Below are 20,457 nucleotides of genomic sequence, written 5' to 3'. Positions count from 1 at the left end.
CCTTCCTTCCTTCCTTCCTTCCTTCCTTCCTTCCTTCCTTCCTTCCTTCCTTCCTTCCTTCCTTCCTTCCTTCCTTCCTTCCTTCCTACCTTGCTGTGCCACCTAGTTGCCTCACCAATGCCTTTTCCACTGAGCTTTCTCTGAGTCATCCTCACAGAAGAGATTTGAGGAAGCAAAATAATTATGGTGAAAAACTCCAGTGAGGGGGTAGGGGCAGAGAATGGATTCCTTAGCAACTGAGAGAATCAGGAAAAGTCTTTGGAAGGAGATAAAACTTGAGCTGAGCCTGGAAGGGCATCAGGGATCCAAGAAGTAGAAGCAAAGAGGTAAAAGCATTCTAGGTTTGAGAGAGAACTTGTGTAAGCATATGGAGGTATGAGAAGGAAATGTCACATATGGGAAATATCAAATTGGGTAGTTTGACTGTAAGTTTGAGCACATGAGAGGGAGCAATATTTAATCTGCTTGGGAGAGTAGACTGGTGTCAGATATAGTTGGGGATCAAGTGCTGAACAGAGACATTAATATTTATCCTAGAAGTAAAAGGAAGCCTCTCGAAGTGTCTTTGTTTGAGGATATTTCTGAAAACTTTCCTGGATACATAAGATTTATATGCTACATGTATTTATGATTGAAGGGAAATTTCTTTGTAAAACCTATTAATTTTTTAAAATATCTGAATAGATTTCTCCTTTTCTTTTCAGTGGCCAAGGATGTCAACATTTTTTTTGATGAATTAGAAGCTGTCAACAGTCCTTGCAAAGATGATGATTCCCTCCTTCATCCCGGTAATTTGACCAGTACTTCAGATGATGCTAGTAGATTGGAAGCTGTAGGAGAGGTAAGACTGGTACAGTCATAAAACAAAATTCTTGCTATTGTGCTCAATGGCTCAAACTACCTTTTGTACCTTTAGAGGTAGATATATTTTTGTAGTATCTAGTGCATGTTGTGGGATGTTGATTAGTAAGAATTTCTTGAATGAATGTTAACTTCATTTAGGAGGAGGGGACATTTTATTTGTGAATTAGCATTCATTTTTTCATGTGTAATTGACTCCTTTTGTTTCCTTTTTTTTAACCTTATAGTGATTTCTAAATATATACACTTCCCCTTTTGTTTACTACTACCATTGATGCCACCCTTGTTATAAAGAAAAATTCTTGAGTGAGATTGACAGAATATCTGCAACAGTACCTGTCATCTACCACCATTACAGAAATGAGGCATGTGTCTTTTATAGCCCTTGTTCTCTAGAACAAAGATTATTTATTGTAATGAATTTGAGATAATTTACTTTCATGATGTGGTTTTTGTGCCCACAATTGTAGTCATTTTCTTCTCTTGCATTTCAGTAGAATTTTAACAAAAGAGTAAACTGAGACAGATCTCTGTGCAAGATATCATTTATTAGAAGGATAAATGGGTCAGTGGCTTGCTTCCATTCATGATATAAAAACCCTGAGCAGACAGTTCCCTTTTATAGGGGTTTGGGGAACACAGTACAAAGAGCAGCATTGGGTAGATGACATCATGGATTTGAGTAGAGAACGATTGATTATAGAGCTGAAGCACAGGGAACAACATGGTTGATTGGAAGTTTGGTAATGGGGGCTAGCAATGACCCAAGTTCTTCTCCCCTGAGACTAAGAAGGGTTCATTGTTGGAGTTCAGGTGCAAGATAGTACTTTTGGACAACAAACCTGAAATCTTTAAAGGATAGATTAGTCATGTGAAGATATCAGACCCAAATCCATTTCTTTCTCACATACTCCTCAGGGTTACCAAAATTCTTTGAGTCAAGAAAAGATCAGTGATTAGCTGCAAAGCTGAATTTCTAAACTTAACTCATTCCAGACCAACTAAATTCTGTACTAAATTAAGAGACAGAGAACCAGTGATTTAAGCAGTTATAGAACAAAAGCAGTTACAGGACAAAATCAATTACTTGTAAATAGAATCAGTAAGAAAATTACATGAGAACAATTTTGTTATTTTCACTTGGTTCTGCCTACTTTGTTCAACATCAGTTTGTAGAAATCTCACAGTTCTCTGAATTATTGAACATAAATAATAATATTTATTATTTCTTATAGTGCAATAATATTACATTCTGGTTGTATATCACAATTTATCCAGCCATTCCCCCATAGATAAATACTTGCTTTTTCCAGTTGTATGATTTTGCTACCTCAGAGAGTACACACTATGACAATTTTCTTTTATATAGGATCTTCCTTTCTGCTATTGATCTCCTTCAGTAATGTTCCTAATGAGGTGGCCATTATATCAAAGAGTATGAACAGTTTAGCCATTTTCTTTCATAATTTCAAATTATTTTCCAGAAGGGTCATGAATAAATTTACAACTATAAGTGTATTAGTGTTCTTTGTTCTAAAATTTTTTATTTACTTTACCGTAGTAATTTATAGAACAATGTTACTCATAAAAACGTTTGCTTGGTGACTCCTTTTCAAAGAATAAATGTACAAACCCCTTCCCAGGTAATTGTTTAACCAGTTAGGCGGAGGCAGGTGTAATGGATAGAGAAATCCATTTAAAGTCACAGAAAGCCCCTATCTCATCTGATAATTATTTACCTCATATGAATTTAGGTAATCAAGTATGCAAGTAACTAATAGATTATCGTAGTTTGTTTTCCATCATTTTTTCTCTTACCTCAGAAAATGTACAAACACTTAACCATTGTCAGTAGAGATGTAGTTTTATACAACCATTCTGGAAAATAGGAATTACTGAAGAAAAGTCACTAATTTCTCATCTTTTTTTTGATGCATTGATTATGCTGTTGGGCATTATAGCTCAAGGAAGTGAATTATAGAAAGAAATGTTCTCCATATTGTTATTCCAATATCTTCTCATACTATTGAGTAAAATCACTGCCATTTTGAAGTCCATTTACTAAAGTTCTTAGGAATGGTTCTTAGTGCTTTTCTTCTAATCACAGTGTAGTGGACAGAGTGCTAAACTTGGAGACAGAAGGATTTGGATTTGAATCCTCTCTCACACTTAAGAATTCAGCAAGTTCCTGCATTTATTAAGTACCTGATATGTACCAAAGCAAAAATGAAACACTCCTTATCTCCTAAGAAGCTGATCTTCCAGTAGCTATGTTGAAATGGGCAAGTCACTTAGTGCCTTCCAACCTTGGTTTCTTTCTCTGCAACAGGAACATTCATACTTGAAGGATATACCTTGGTAGGTTGTTTTGTAACTTGAGATCATCAGTAGTCATCTGCTATATGCCTAGAACTCTGCTGGGTTCTGGAGCTACAAAGAAAAAAAGGCATCGTTTCCTTCCCTCAAAGATCTTACATTCATGAATGCAGAATTTGTTGTGCACTCCAGAGGTCTATAAATGTCACTTGTATTGTTGTTGTTGTTAATTATTACTTTGGAAATCTATTTATTAAGGGCTCTATGGGCTAAAATCATGGTAGGATTTTCCTGTTTGATAAATGTCACAACTTACATATTTGAACTTCAGATCTAAATTTCAGTAAAACACAAACTCTTGAGACTGGAGAGTATGTTTATTTTTCTTGTTGTTTTTCATTTGAATCCCATCGTACCTGGCAGAGTTTTTCACATATAAGAAGAGTTTAGGACAGGGACTAGACTTGTAATTTCATTGGCATAGGGAACACCCAGATGAGGAAAAATTCCTTTTTCAATGTTGGTCAATACCTTCTATGCAATTTGTCATCTTAAGGGGCTGCATAAAGATTTAACAGTCAAATGACTTGTCCAACATCACAGAGGCAACATATGTCAAAGGCAGGAGCTGAACTCAGGTCTTTTAGACTTTGAGGTTGGTTTTATCCATTAAACTATTTTCCTTTGGTCATAGATTGTACTTAACAAATGGTTACTTTGAAAAGAAAGAATCAGCTTTTAATAGATTGCTCTGTGTCTGCTACCCAAAATAATTAGCAAGCATTTATTATTTGTTGAAAAAAGAATAATTTCAAAAGAAAGTATTTTCATTTAAAAAAAACTCACGAAAGCTCACTTTTGTGATTATGGCATCACAAAATTAGTCAGTTAGAAGAAACATCAGAGCCCACTGAGTCTGATCCACATTCAAATGAAATAGGGATAAGGATGATGATATAGCCTGTGATTTAAAAAAAAAACAAACTTTTTCCTTCTGTCTTGGAACTGATAATAAATATCAATTAAGATACTTAGAGTGACAAAGTCTAGGCAATTGGAGTTAAGTATTGTGCCCAGTATCTCATAGTTAGGAAGTGTTTGAGGCCAGATTTGAACCCTTGTCCTTCTACCTTTAGGACTGGTGCTCCATCTATTTGCATCACCTAGCAGTCTGTAGTCTTTGATTTCATTGGTCCAAAGGACTCCCCAGTCAGAAAACTTCTTCAAATCAGCACCTTCTCTGCAACTTGTAGACTTTAAGCTTAAATTACCTTGATCAATGAGAGCTTAAGCCAGTATCTGTCTGAGATGTGACTTAAACCTGAGTCTTTCTAGCTTCAAGGTCAGTTCTCTATCCCCTAAGCCATGTTTCCTCTATCTCCAAAAGAGAATTTCCTCCAAAACTTGCCAACAAAAAACTTTGGCTTAGAGACCCATTTGGCCTCTCCAGGTACCCTATTTATCTATGATGTGTGCAATAACTCTTCCTCAATATCTGACATGCTTATCTCCCTCACCAAGTGCTAACTCCTATACTCATACTTAGCTAGACCAGCCAGAGATGGAGGTGGGCTTTTAAAGTCATAATAATAATAGGCAACATTTATATAATATCTATTATGTGTTGGACACTATGCAAAGCACTTTATAATTATTGGCCCTTTTGATCTTGACAACAACCCTAAGAAGTAGGTACTGTCAGTATTCCCATTGTAGAGATGAAGCAGAAGTTAAATGACTTGTCCAGGGCCATGTATGACACTGGTAAGTATCTTAAGACAGATTTGAACTCAAATCTTCATCCATCCATCCATCCATCCATCCATCCATTCATTCATTTATTTATTTGCTTGTTTACTTGTTTATTTGTTTATTTATTTTTGTTTGTTTTTCCTGAATTATACTTTACTTTTATTTTTAATTTTTTATTCATTTATTGTATTTTTTGTGATTTGAAAATCTTTAATTAATTAATTTATAATATTTTTCCCTGGTTACATGATTCATGTTCTTTCCCTCCCCTCCTCCCACACCCTCCCATAGCCAATGAGCAATTCCACTAGGTTTTACATATGTCATTGATCAAGACCTATTTCCATATTATTGATTTTTGCACTAGGGTGATCATTTATATTCTACATCCCCAATTGCATCCTCATCGACCCATGTGATCAAGCAATTGTTTTTCTAATGCATTTCTGCTCCCACAGTTCTTTCTCTGGATGTGGATAGCATCTTTCTCATAAGTCCCTCAGAATTGTCCTGGGTCATTGCATTGCTGCTAGTAGAGAAGACCATTACATTCGATTGTGCCACAGTGTATCAGTCTCTGTGTATAAGATTCTCCTGGTTGAACTTAAATCTTCCTGACTCCAGTTCCAGAGTTCTCTCCATTACGCCTCCTGGCTACCCCAGACATCATCATTTTATTTGAACTATTGCAGAGGGCAGTGAGCAAAATCAGGAGAATGGCACATACAGCAGTAAAGTAAAGAGAAATGATTTGCTCAGCATCTGACTGATTGTGAGGAGTTGTCTCAATACCAAAGAACAGATCAGAAAACACACTTTCTTCCTCTGGAATTAGATGAGGGAGAACCTAGTAGAGAGAGTCTTCCTTCAAGGTCCAGCCCACATGTCACCAACTAAACAAAGCCTTCCCTGATCTTCTGCAAAGAGGAAGCCATCTCTCCCCTTGAGTTTGTCCCAGCACTCTGGCTTCTCTTTTGTGCTCAGCATATCCTAATTTCAGTTACAAAGAAAGGAGGGACTATAGCTATGCAACAGTATGGAAGGTGTGAAGTGCAGATACTCCATGGTTTGACTTTGCATGATGGCTTTTCCTTGTTATATGAATGAGTTTAATAGATGAGGTTTGAGGCAGTAGTATCAGGAAATGACTATAGAATGAAAACAAAAGACGTTAATAAAACATAAAAAAAATAAAATAAAATCTCTCTAAATGAGAAATTGGATCGTAGTCTGCCTTCCCTTATGGTATTATCATTTATGCATTGGATGACAATGAATTTCAGAAACCAGAAAAAATAATACTGATCTTTTTAGTAGTTAAACATAGGCATATGCATACATATATGTTCATAGTGTGTATATAAAGGCATACATATGTATACATGCATCTATATACATATGTGTCCGGAACCAGCCGGATACAACAGTGGGGTCTGTGAAACAGCCACCTGAAAGACCATAGGGGGAGGGAGGGGAGACCAAGCATGCAAGAAGACAAGGGAGTCTAATGGAGCAAGGCTCGTTTATTGCTGGTACAGGGCAAGAATATATATGTTCAGGGTGAGGGGGCTGGCGGTCGGGATGAGGAGAGAAAGGGACTAGATGTTACTAGGAAGGAATGCGGAAAAGAACATGCTGTTATCTGGAGGAGGTTTTTGCAATTATGTCCTCGCCCAAACGGGGCTCATGATCCGTATCCTTCTCCTTGAAGAGTTACTATTTTTATTTTATAGTCTTGGCTCCTAACAATTCCCCCTTTCTTTATTTTTTAAATGAAGGGCATAATAACTAAGTGCACTCCTTTTGACCGTTGTTTCCTCCAAGTCTATACCATATTTCTCAAAGCACCTTATGTTTCCCAGTTGATCCATAGATGATATTCGCAGTGATGGCCCCTGTCTTAGGCTACACAGGGGGAGTTACTCGACCAATGTGTTATTTCTTAACTTGAGCATAACTTCTCACAGACTCAGAGGATCATTCTCTTTGGCTAATGAAGTAGACTCCTCTTTTCCTTTTAATGCAGGTAGCACCAGAAAAGAACAGATCCAATGGACTTTATTTTAGAGATGGAAAGTGCCGGATCGACTATATCCTTGTGTACCGGAAAACCAACCCACAGACTGAAAAGAGGGAAGTGTTTGAAAGAAATATCAGAGCAGAAGGCTTGCAAATGGAGAAGGAGGTAAGCATTTGCATGAAAAGGTGTGAAATATCCATAGAGTCCTTCAGAGAGATGATAACATTCTGAAATGAAGGCACTTTTGATGAGGGTTAATTGCTTTATTTGGCTATACTTTACCAGTCTAGAGTCCTCAGAATCATGGCACAATGCAAAGACTGCTATGTTTGGGGTCAAAGAACCTGTGTGGCAAAATCCTGACTCTCCTACTTACTACCTGTGTAACCCTTGGCCCCGTCTCTGGGCCTCCATTTCCTCATCTGTACAATGGGAGAGTTGTACCAGATGACCTTCAGCTGTAGACTTCTTATCCCATGAAATGCATTCTGGTAATGTGACTTTATCCAAGACTCTTTTTATCTATGTGTGCGTTTCCAGGACAGAGTTCAGTGAGTGAAAGTGGGTTGTTCCAATTCCATGGACCTCTGGCCAAGTGGCATCACATATTTCTTTAGGCCTGATTCTGGTTGTTTGTACAGATGGAAGAGAATTAGAAGCATGGACAACATCTGCCATACTTATTTTAAGATAAATTCTCTTAAAGACCAAAGACCAATACCATATAAAACTATGGTATTGGTCTTTAATCTTTGGCATCAAAAATATATCTGTAACTCACATGGGGTTACTGGAGTTTTGTCCTTAGGGGCTAATTAGGGCTGGAGCATGCTTCCTTCTAGAGCATGGATTCTTATCTTGAGAAACTTTCTTTTTAAGGAATATTTGTGTAAGTGTATTTCAATATAATTGGTGTCCTTTGTAATCCCAAGTGCTTTCTTTTATGCATTTAAAGATATTATTCTGCAAAGATATCCTTAGGCTTTACTTGTGTGTGTGTGTGTGTGTGTGTGTGTGTGTGTGTGTGTGTGTGTGTGTGTACTTGTGTCCTTGGCACAAAACAGGTTATGAATCCTTATTCTAAAGCCTGTCATCCATTGGGTTCACTACTGAGCCTCATCCAAGCTACTTCCCAGTGGCCTCTTAAATTGCTCAGCTGAAAGACGTCATTCCTCAGATTCTAATGTGATATCTCCTGTTGTAGAACTCAGCTTCCTTCCCCACCACTGTCCACTGCCTGCTGCCCTTTACAGATCCTGAAGCATAAGGTCACAAACAGTCAGTAATACCACGGGAAAGTATCCTGAACCCTTTAGGGGTCGGAGGCAACATGGTAGAGTGGATTTGCAATAAAAGTACTTGGGTTTGAGATCTACCTTTACAAGCCACTGCCTGTACAACCTGGAGCAAGTCACTCAATTTTTGTGAGCTGTTTCCTCCTTTGTCAAATGAAGATATAGTACTAGCAGCCTTTAAAGGGCTTTCTAACTCTAAATCTCTAGTCCAGGGCTCTGATCATGATGGTCCTCTTTGCTGATTCTCTCTCAGTGAATCTCCCCAAGACCCAAGAATATATGGTTTTACTTTTACTGATGCTCGCTGATTCAGGGGGCTTCATGTTTTTCCTATAAGTGATATAGACAGCCAAAAGTCATAAACAAGATCTTGGGATCTTCAGGCAAATGGAGATTTTTGCTAGGTTGGAATAAGGGCCCTAGAAGAATTATCCAAGATGTCTTCCCTGACATGGAGACTTCAAGGTTTCTAAAAGCAAAAGAAATGTGGTTTGAAACATCCCCTTCCCCCCGCCCGCCCCTACAAAAAAGTAAATAAAATAACTCCGAGAATGGTGGCCTTTTGGGAGAAGATAACCAATGCCAGAGGAATCATCAGTCTAGAGCTAGATAAGATTCTGCAGGTCATCTGGTCCATTTTCTAGATGAGGAAACTGAGACATAGAGTGGGAAAATGATTTTTCAAAAGCCAAAAAAATGGGAACACAGATTTAGAACAGGAGGAGACCTCAAAAGTCATCGAGACCAACTCCCTTATTTAACAGGAAAAGAAAAAAATGAGGACCAAGGAGATTAAATGACTTTTTCATTGTCTAAGAAGTCAAACTTGATTGCTTGGTATGACTTTTTGAAGCAGCCCAGCAAGGTAAATAAGATATTTAGAGTCAGGATCTAGATTCAAATCCTGCTTCAAATAAAATACCCCAGCTTTGTGAGCCTAGTAGTGTCACGTAACATCTCTAGGTCTTAGTTTTCCCTCATTGATGGTTCTTGTGGTGCCTTCTAGATCTTAATCCATGATCATTTCCTCAAGGTAGGAAATCTGGAAAGTAAATCTATTATTTTTCAACTGATATAGGCTTCAAGAAATCATATCCCCATTGACTAATCCTTGGTAAGTCTTGCTTTTGAAATCATCCCTGCTCTTTCTGGCTAACATAGACATTAGTTTTATTTGTGCTTCACACTATTTCTTTCATTTCTACTCCCTCTTCTATTGTCCTGAGTTTTCACGTGGAGGTGCAATGAGAACAAGAACAAAAATCCAACTCACTACACTCAGAAATGACTAATCATTTCCTTCCCCTGTACCTCTCTCAATCAAATGAGCATGGTTTCTGTTTAAATGGAATCACCTTTTTCTAAATCCACAAAAGGTTTGTATTCTGGGGACTAGACGATAGCTGAATATTGAATATTTTATTATCCAACTTTACTCTTCAGGCATAGGGATTCCCTGGAGGTTTTATAAGCTTCATTTGGAGACTTACCTAGTAAAGCTGGATGAATCTCAAACTTTTTGAATAAAGAATGCTGTTAAAAATGTGAAAATTCAGAGTCACATCTTAGAGATGTGCTGCTAAATATTTTTTATTTTAAAAATATTATTTTTAATCTTTTCTTTTTAAATTTTGAGTTCTATATCCTTTCTCTCCCCCACCCTTCTCCCACCCACTGAGAAGGCAAATACTACGATATCATTTATACAAATGAAATTAAGCAAAACATTGTAGGGAACAGAATCCCAGCCCTGGAGAAAGAAGAGTTGGGTATAAATGTTACTTCCGACACAACCTGTGTGACTTTGGACAAGTCACTTACCATCCGTGAACCTCAATGTTTTCATCTAGGGAGTTATTCTAGATATCCCCAAGACCATTTTCAGTCCTGCATCTCTAAGCCTATGGTCATAAAAAAAAAACTTTCAAGAATATGAAGGATCTTTGGCTTAATCAGAGACCCATAGTCGCTTTTTAAAAATTTAAGATACAAGGCAGCTAGGTGGCTCAGTGGATAGAGAGCCATGCCTGGAGTTGGGAGTGCCTGGGTTCAAATATGGCCTTCGATATATCCTGTTTAACCCTGGGTAAATCACTTAGCCCTTATCACTTTCTGCCTTTGAACTGATATTTAGTATCATCTCTAAGATGGAAGGTAAGGATTTAAAAAAAAATTTAAGATGCAATTGGCATTATGACATCACAAATGATTCTTGCATGGTTACTATGTGGTGGCTTTACTGTTGATGTGAAATACTGAAGCACTGAAATGTTGGATTTTCCCCTGCATTGAATATTAAATCACTGACATTATTCATGATGTGTTATAGATTCCAATGTTGATTTTTCATTAATATGATAATGACATTTAAAGTCCCTGCACCATTCTTGAGATAAATGGAAACGCACAAGCTTATTTTGTGGCCATTTTATTAATAAGAAACAAAGTCTGATTTACTCTTTTTTCTAAATAATGATACAATCTTTTGTCTGGGTCTTTGGCTCCATATGGTTCCTTAATCAAATGATCTGAGACTAAAACCATTTGATTTTAGCTGATTATGATCATCTGTAAGGAGGAAAGCTGGGCAAACAGGGAAATATGAATTTTTCCTTCCTATGAATTGTCCCAGAGACCATTCAAAAGTTACTTCTTCCCCATATTAGTATCAACCCCTGCTTGACAAGGACTGTCTAATTTCATCTTTGTATACATGTATACAATCTTCTCTTTTTCTGTATAGTTTTAGTATGTGTTACTGAAGCAAATCTCAGACTCTTACACATAGTAAGTCCTTAATAAAGACTTATTAGATTTTTAAAAATACTTGGTTCTTTGTACAGCTTTTAAGCAATAATATCACATTTCTATTTTCATCTTTTTGGGTTGATAGACGTCATTCTGATTTTATTTCTCTGACTTTCCCATTTGAACCCAAGGGTCTGTCTTTGCTCTTCTTCTTTCTTAATAAGAGGAGCAATAGGATCATGAAAATGTAAACCTAGAAAGGACGTCAGAGACTTTCTAGTTTGGTCTCCCCGTTTTAAAAATGAAGAAAGTAAGACCTAGAGAGATTAAAAGAAATGTCCACAGTAATCCAGGTAACAAGTTGCAAAGGCAAGATTTGAACTTGTATCCTCTGACTCCAAAGGTAGCACTTTATTATGCCACAATGTTCTTTTTTTTCACAGTATTTTTATTGTGAGTTCCATGTAGGAGGTTCAAATTCTTAATCTTCAGGTGAAGTTATGGACACATTGCCTGTTGATTGCTATTATTTCTGGAGAGCTTTAATGTTTTCAAAGTCAACTTACATTTGTTACTTTATCATAAAAGATTGTGACCTTCTTAAGAGTAGGGACTGTCTTCTGCTTTTTATTGAATCCCCAGCACTTAGCACAATGCCTGGTACATAGTAGGCTTACTTCTATTTTTATATCAACTAGTGCTTAGCACATAATATGTGGCACACAGTTACTGCTTTCTTACTAAATGAGGAACTGATTGGTTATTTCCCTTTGATCATTCCTGCAGAACCTATAGTGTCTCCTAACAACCAATTGCTCTCCTGATTAACTCTGTGTGTCCCCTAAATTAATTGGTTGCCTCTTCTCAGTCCATTGATACATTTTTTTCCAGTTTGCATTGTGGGTAATTAATTTAGGGTCCGAGTAGGGGGATGCGGGTATTGTGAGAGTTTCACCATCTAGTCCCTCATTCCATGAATAGTGGATAAATTATAGACCCTAAACAAATGCTTAAAATTTAACCCTTCTTCAGTCACTACTTCTCATGACTGAATGCCTCCTGTACAGACTTTCCTGTGGGAGAGAGAGCAGGGCTGTTTTTTATTGTCTCCAAGGTGATATAGAACTAAAGATGCATTTTTTTTAATTAAAAAAAAAAAGATGTAGCCAGAACAAGTAAAATAGAGTGCATGTCAGGAGGAATCAGTGACTTGAGATGCTTTGCTCACAAGGATATATTTCAAGAGTTTGAATATGAGGGAGGGAGGGAAGGAAGGAAGGAAAGAAGGAAAGAAAGAAGGGAGGAAAAATGGAAGGAAGGGAGGAAGGGAGAGAAGGGAGGGAGGTAGAGAAGGAAGGAAGAGAGGAAAGGAGGAAGGGGAGGGAGAGAAGGAAGGAAGGAACAAAAGATGGAAGGAAGGGAGGGAGAGAAGGGAGGGAGGGAGGGAGGGAGAGAAGGAAGGAGGGGAGGAAAGGAAGAAGGGAGGGAGGGAGTGAAGGAAGGGAGGGAGGAAGATAATACATAGTGTTACCAGGAATAGTGATCAGAGATAGATGGAAAAGACATAGAAATATAGATAAATATGCCTAAGTAGGCCATATGTATATATATATATGCATATATATACACACGTGTATGTGAATGTGTATATGCATAAATATATTCTATGTGAGCGTACTCCTTTTCACTTTTCTGTGACTATTTTATTATGTATATTATATATACGTATACATATACATATATATACATATATATTCACACTCAAACTTATATATATAGTGTAGTGTGGTGGACCCAATCTCAAAGACAAAAATACTTGAATAGAGGACCCAAGACCCACCTTTGACACACAGGTTGTATGATCCTGGATAAGTCACAAACTCTCAGGACTCTAGGCAGGTCTTTAAGTCTAGAAGTTATAGGGAAGGTGCTCCTCGCATTGGTGGAGGGAATTTCTTTTCCTGAGAGTTTTTGCCAGCTAAATCTCTGGCCTAGTATATATCCATCTCTGCAATAAATTACACATTTATAATTTATATATTATATCGCTTGACATTCTTTTATAGTATGTGTTTTTGTGTATGTGTATGTGAGTTCCCTAAGGTTCTTTCCTGGTCCTTGCATTCTCTTGACATTCTTATATTTGGTGTTCTTATCAGCTCCCACGTATTCAGTTGTAATCTCTCTGTAAATGTTCCCCAGTCTCTGGATGTAGCCCTAATCCTGTACTCCAATTGCACATCTCCAATTAGATCTATCAAAGTGGATATCCTGTTGACACCATGAACTTAGCATGTCTAGAACTAAGCTCATTATCTTTTTCTGCAAACCAACCTTTTTTCCAGATCCCTTGTTTCTGCTAAAGGGATCAACATTCTTCTAATCACCCAGGTTTACAACCTTAATATTATCCTTGATTTGTCACACTCCCTCACTGACTCCCCCCCACTGTCCATATTCAACCAACTCTTGCCATTTCTATCTCAAAGTAGCTCTTTCATGTCTTCCCTTCTCTCCATTCACATGTCCATGACCTCAGCTCAGGCCCTCGTTATCTCTTACCTAGACCGTTGTAATAGCCCTCTAATTGGTCTCTGACTCAGGTCTCATCCTACCTCAACTCCACATCATACTCTACACAGCTGCCAAAGTAATTTTCCTGTATAACTTTGGTACTTTTCTACACACACACACACACACACACACACACACACACACACACACACACANAGAGCCCAACACACACACACACACACACACACACACACACACACACACACACACACACACATACACACACTTATATTTGTTTTACACAGAGACAGACACAAAGGCATATGATAGATATTGCATCAGTATTTCTATAGATAGGGACTAGTCTTGTGAATTCATAGGTATAGGTATGAGGAACTACCAGGAGAGATAATTCCCTCTTCATCTACAGGTCAGAACCTTTTCTACAACTTCTAGTCTTAGAGAGTTGCTTAGGGCACTGAGGATTGAAGTGACTTGCCCAGGGTCACACAACAGTATGTGTCAGAGTCAGGACTAAAATACAGGTCTTCTAGTTTCACAGCAAGCTCCTTATTCACTAAGCCATTCTGGCTCTCATCTATATATCTCCTTATTGCTATATCAATATCTATATCTATATCTTCATACAAACATATAAATTTGGATCTATATAGAGAATAATATCTAAAATCTATACATAAGTCAGCATAAACCATGGTGTCCCTGTGTCTATAGGCATACTATATATATATATGTATATATTTATGTATTTATATGCAGATACATATCTACATATCTGTGTGTTTTTTTTTAAAAATACAAGCAGAGACAGAGAGAGATAGAATTAAAGAAGAGGGAGGTGAAGGAAGATGTTATCCAGAGTTCCTTCCTGCTCTTATGACCTTGTTTAGCACATTATTCCTTTTCATCCCATAAAATGATACAGACTAAATGGAAGGCTCTTCCTCATGTCATATTCACTAAATGGCAAGCTTTAGCTTTGAGCATTCACAGTGACTATGAAGGTTCACTCTTGGTAACTCCTTTGCTAAGTATGTGGGGGATGCAGTCAGTGATCAGAGAGCTCTTAGAATACTTCAAAATCTGAAACCACACCATGACCACATCACATAGAGAAGCTAAGATTTAACTGACTTACTTTATTTTTTAAAATTGTTTAGACATAGTGTTTAACAATGGACATAAATTAGTAGGATTTATTTCTTGGACCCAGAATAAGTGGGGTGTGGTAATTTCCTGTGTGTAGTAAATGGCAAACTCATTTCTTCATAGAAACTATTTTGGGGGGTTACATTAAAGTTCTGGGCTCTCTCTCTCTCCATCCTTCTGTACTAGAGAAGGCATTGCTTTTCCTTTTCTGACTCTGTCTCTTTCTCCTTCTTTCCATTCCTTCTTCCCCCTTCACCATCTGTCTGTCTTTCTCCCTCTTCCCAGATATATACATACATATATCTGATATATGTATGTAAAATCATGTTATACACACTTCTATTTATCACTTCTTTCTTTGGAAGTGGACATTTACAGTTACTTAAACATTACAACTGTTGCTATGTACAGTGTTCTCTTGGTTTTGCTCATTTCACTCTGATGAGAAACTTTTAAAAGAACCAATTTAGAAGTTTTGGGGAAAAGAATGAAGCCATTTTTTTTCAGGATGGCTAACTTAGATCAACATCCTGGAGACCAAACAAGAATGGGCAGTTATATACAAGTTGCAAAAGAGGTAAATAATCCAATAGGGCTGTTATTTGCCAGGCTGTTTTAAGACAGGGGTAGCTTGAGGGATAGTCACAAGTTGAGCATAGCTGACTTCTATGAGGATACAGTCATTTTCTAGTCAGTGCTACAGTCATGTGTGAGAATACCCGAAAAATAAAGTATGACATGCCTAACATCACAAAAAGGTGACAAGCTTTTCCTGTTGGCTCCTAGAGGAAGGAGGGCTTTAACTGCCGTAGCAAATGAATGAAGGCAAGGAGAGAGGAATAGATGAATCAATCAATTCATGTGCATGTATGTGTATGTTATGTCCCAGCTCTACTAAGAAAATGGTTCCCTATTACCTTCAGTATCAAATATAAAGAAAGTCAATCCTTTGGTACTTAATATGCTGTTCAGCCTGTCTCCCTCTTACCTTCCCACTCTTTTGGCTCCCTAACTGCTCCACACTCTATATTGCAGCTACACTTGTCTCACTGTTTCTCAATTTTGATTCTTACTTTGTTCAAGGCCTTGGAGATACAAATAGAAAAGTGACAGTTCCTGCCCTTTAAGTGCTTAGATTCTGTGTAAGATAATTTGATATTCAAATAAGGAGACTTCCTATCAGGCACTCATTTTGTGGCATAAATAAATTCCACCTAGCCTTGGATGGGACTCATTTATACTTACTTTTGGGGATAGAAAGAGGGAGAGAGACTACTCAAGAAAACAAATTTTGTTTTTACCACACATCCTGTGACACACCTCCATCCTTATCCAAATAGACAAATATCCAAATTGTCATAGGTAGACAAGAATTCCAGAGATGAGTCATGACCTAGATAGGTCTTCAAGACTAGGAATATCTGGCTGCATCTGACTGGATCACTCCACTGGACATGTCATGCAGTGAGGTGGAGCAGTGGATAGAGCACTGAGCCTGGAGTCAGGAAGACTCATCTTCCTGAGTTCAAATCTGACTCTAGTCACTTACTAGCTGTGTGACTCTAGACAAAATCCTGTTTGACTCAGTTCCCTCATCTGAAAATGAGCTGGAGAAAGAAATGGCAAACTATTCCAGTATCTTTTTTATGTTTTGTTTTTATTTTATTTTAATAACAAATTTCCACATAAGTTTCCTAAAGTTATATGATTCATGTTGTTGCCCTCCCTTTTTCTCTCCCCCCTCCTAGAACTGACAAGCAATTTCAATCTGGGTTATACATGTATTATCACATAAAACATATTCTCATATCATTCATTTTTGTAAGTGAATAATCTTATAAAACCAAAAGCCCAAATCATATACCCAATTAAATAACTGATAAATTGTATGTTTTCTTCTGCATTTATGCTCCAACAGTTCTTTCTCTGGAGGTAAACAACATTCTTTTTCATAAGTCCCTCAGAATTGTCCTGGATCGTTGCATTGCTGTTAGTAGCAAAGTCTATCACATTTGATAGTTTCCACAATATAGCAATTACTGTGTATAAGTTCTCCCTGGTTCTGCTTATTTCACTCTGCATTGGTTCATGTAGATCTTTCCAGCTCTTTCTGAAATCATCCTGTTCATCATTCTTTAGAGCACAATACTATTCTATCACCATCATAGACCACATTTTGTTCAGCTAATTCTCCAATAGAGGGATATCCTTTTACTTTCCGGTTTTTTGCCACCACAACAAGTACAGCTATAAATATTTTTTTGTGCAAACAGATCCATCCTCATTTTTTATCTCTTTGGGATACAGACCTAGTAGTGGTATTGCTGGATCAAAAGGTATAAATTATTTTAAAGCCCTTTGGGCATAATTCCAAATTGCCTTCCAGAATGGTTGGAACAATTTACAACTCCACCAGCAATGCATTAGCGTCCCAGTTTTGCCACATCCCCTCCGACATTTATTATTTTCCTTTACTGTCATATTTGCCAACTTGATAGGTGTGAATGGTACCTCAGAGTTGTTTTAATTCACATTTTTCTAATCAACAGGGACTTAGAACATTTTTATAAGATATTGATAGTTTTGATTTCTTCATCTGAAAACTGCCTATTCATTATCCTTTGACCACTTATCAATTGGGGAATGGCTTGGGTTCTTATAAATTTGACTTAGTTTTTTATCGGAGAAATTTGTTATAAATGTTTCTCAGTTTGCTACTTCCCTTCTAATCTTGGTTGCATTGGTTTTGTTTCTACAAAATTGCTTTCATTTATTATAATCAAAATTATTCATTTTATATCTTATAATGTTCTCTATCTCTTTTTTGGTCATAAATTCTTTCTCCATTGATCTGACAGATGAACTATTCTATGTTCCCCTAATTTACTTATAATATCACTCTTTATGTTTAAATCATATACCCATTTTGACCTTACCTTGGAATAGGGTGTGAGATATTGATCTAAACTTAACTTTTGCCAAACTCTTTTCCAATTTTCCTAGCAGTTTTTGTCAAATAGTGAATTTTTATCCCAATAGCTGGGATCTTTGGGTTTATAAAGCACTAGATTGCTGAAGTCATTTACCCCATGACTATTCCATTGATCCACCTTTCTTTTTCTTAGCCAGTAACACATTGTTTTGATGATTACTGCTTTATAGTACAGTTTAAGATCTGGTACTAATAGGCCACCTTCCTTCACATTTTTTATTAGTTCCCTTAATATTCTTGACCTTTTGTTCTTCCAGATGAATTTTGTTACTATTTTTTCTAGTTCTATAAAATAGTTTTTTGATAGTTTGATACATATAGCACTGAATAAGTAAATTAATTTAGGTAAGGTTTTCATTTTCTTACATTATCTTGGCCTACCCATGAGCAATTAATGTTTTTCCAATTATTTTGATCTAATTTGATTTGTCTGAAAAGCATTTTGTAATTTTGTTCATATAATTCCTGCATTCATCTTGGCAAATAGATTCCCAAATATTTTATATTGTCTAGTCTAGAGTGATTTTAATTGAAGTTTCTCTTTCTAATTTTGCTGCTGAGGGGTTTTTTTTGGCAATATATAGAAATGCTGATGATTCAAGTGGGTTTATTTTATATCCTGCAACTTTGCTAAAGTTAATTATTTCAACTAGTTTTTCAGTTGATTTCCTAGGATTCTTTAAGTATACCATCATATCATCCACAAAGAGAGATGATTTAGTTTCCTTATTGCCTACTTTAATTCTTTCAAGTTCTTTTTCTTCTCTAATTACTAAAGCTAGCATTTCTAGTACAATATTAAATAACAGTGGTGATAATGGGCATTTTTTATCTTGTTGGGAAGACTTTTAACTTATCCCCATTGCAGATGATATTGCTGATGATATTAAATAAATATTACTTATTATTTAAGAAAAGGCCCTTTTATTTTCATGCTCTGTAGTATTTTCAATAGGGACGGATGTTGTATTTTGTCAAAGGCTTTTTCTGTATCTATTAAGGTAATCATGTGATTTCTGTTTGTTTGTTTAATGATATGGTCAATTATGCTGATGATTTTCCTCATATTAAGACAGCTTTCATATGGAAAATAGGTACGTAGCTTCCACTCAACTAACCTGCTGTATTGGTCATTACATAGTCATTGCATGATTATTACAGAGACATAAGGACGATAGCCATTATAGTTTTAGTGTTATGTTGCACTTTTTTCAAAGAGCTATTGATAATTGTTCTCTGTTTCATTTGTTTTTTGTTCTCCTGAAGTCAATTGTTAGTTCTTCCAGTCCAACTCTGTGTTTTCCCTTCTTTTATTTCTTTCCTTCTCAGTGTCCCAAAGTACCTCACTGTTCGATACTATGTTGAATATTGGATGACTGAACGATTAGGTTAATTCTTAGAAAAATAACATTCTTCCCTTTTTCTTCTTAAAACAACTGTTGCCCATCTAGATGATATATATTCACAGGAGTCCAAGAAGTGGCTTATGTAGAGGCAAAAATAGACATTTCTAGCATCTCCTCCCCTAGCCCTTCTTCAAAGAAGACTTTGATTCCTGCCAGGAGGGAAAGTAGGAGATTAGGGCCGGAAGCTGGCCACTACTCAGAGGAAGGGGGTTGCATAAGTAGAAATTTTTTATCCTTTGGACTTCATCTCCCCAAATTCTCCCCTCGTCCCAAGGTACCTTTTTTCCTGTTTGTTTACCTGCATCCTTTACGTTATTTTATTTAAGTTTTGGGTAACACCTCTCTCTCTCTTTCTTCCAAGTGAGTGGTGAGCATTCCCTGTTTTCTTTAGCTCTCTAGTTAATATTAATAAATCTTTATAAATATTATACTTTGGAAGTATTGAATATTAATTTTAAAATCTATAGGTATTGGGCTAGAATTATATCTGCCTGATCCACTGTTGTAATTATTATTATCAGGATACAAGGTATCATTTCTAGGTTCAAGCTAAAGTTCTTGTAACTTTTTCCTTTTTTTTTTAACCTTTACCTTTTATTTTAGAATCAATACTATCTATTGGTTCTAAGAAAGAAGAATTGTAACAGCTAGGCAGTGGGGGTTAAGTGATTTTCCCAGAGTCTGAGATTAGATTTGAACACAAGACCTCCCATTTCTGGGTCTGCCTCTCTATCCACTAAGCCATTGAGCTTCCCCACTCCCTGTAACTCTTTCTTAAAGGAGAAGGAGAGTCCCAAACTCTATATCCAAGGCTTGAACCTTTTTCACCAAATGTAAGTTCCACAGTGAACACAGCCAATAACAAAGAAATCCATTTCCCCGAGTTAATAGTAAAATAGAAATCGGAGAAAGTTTATATATGAGAATATGCCAAAGATGTTACAAATTGATGAGCTCTTCCTTTGGGAGTGAGACTCAGCTTAATCAAGAGGGAAAGTTCCAGATCTCCCCCAGAATAAAATATCCCAAAGTCTCTAGTGTAGCATCTAGGGATGGGGCATGATAAAGACTTCTAGTTCATATCATATTGGCTTCTTCTCAGAGTTTTCCCCCCTCTGGCAATGTGGAGAGAGGCTAAAGTCACTCATGTTCTCTCTTTAAGCTTGAAGCCAAAGAATTCAAACCTCTGCTCTCCCACTTAATTCCTCCCTATTACCTACACAAGTGTGAGGTATTGATCTCCACCAATGAGAAGATTTGTCCTTACAGGCAAGAGTTACATATACATACATACATAACACACATATGTATATGTGCATATATATATATATATATATATATATATATATATATATATATATATAGAGAGAGAGAGAGAGAGAG

General features: G+C 36.8%; 1 protein-coding gene across 1 annotated transcript in view; it reads left to right on the top strand.

The window, feature by feature from the left end:
* Positions 1-20,457, top strand: part of ANO4 (anoctamin 4) — a 459,137-nt gene that overhangs the window by 282,101 nt on the left and 156,579 nt on the right. The window contains exons 6-7 of the mRNA XM_044677798.1: positions 705-841; positions 6,956-7,114. Of these exons, the coding sequence (XP_044533733.1) occupies positions 705-841; positions 6,956-7,114 (296 nt within the window). The remainder of the gene's footprint in view (positions 1-704; positions 842-6,955; positions 7,115-20,457) is intronic.

This window comes from Gracilinanus agilis, chromosome 5, assembly GCF_016433145.1.
Source record: "Gracilinanus agilis isolate LMUSP501 chromosome 5, AgileGrace, whole genome shotgun sequence".
Taxonomy (NCBI): Eukaryota; Metazoa; Chordata; class Mammalia; order Didelphimorphia; family Didelphidae; genus Gracilinanus; species Gracilinanus agilis.
This window is presented reverse-complemented; position numbering and strand designations above follow the sequence as displayed.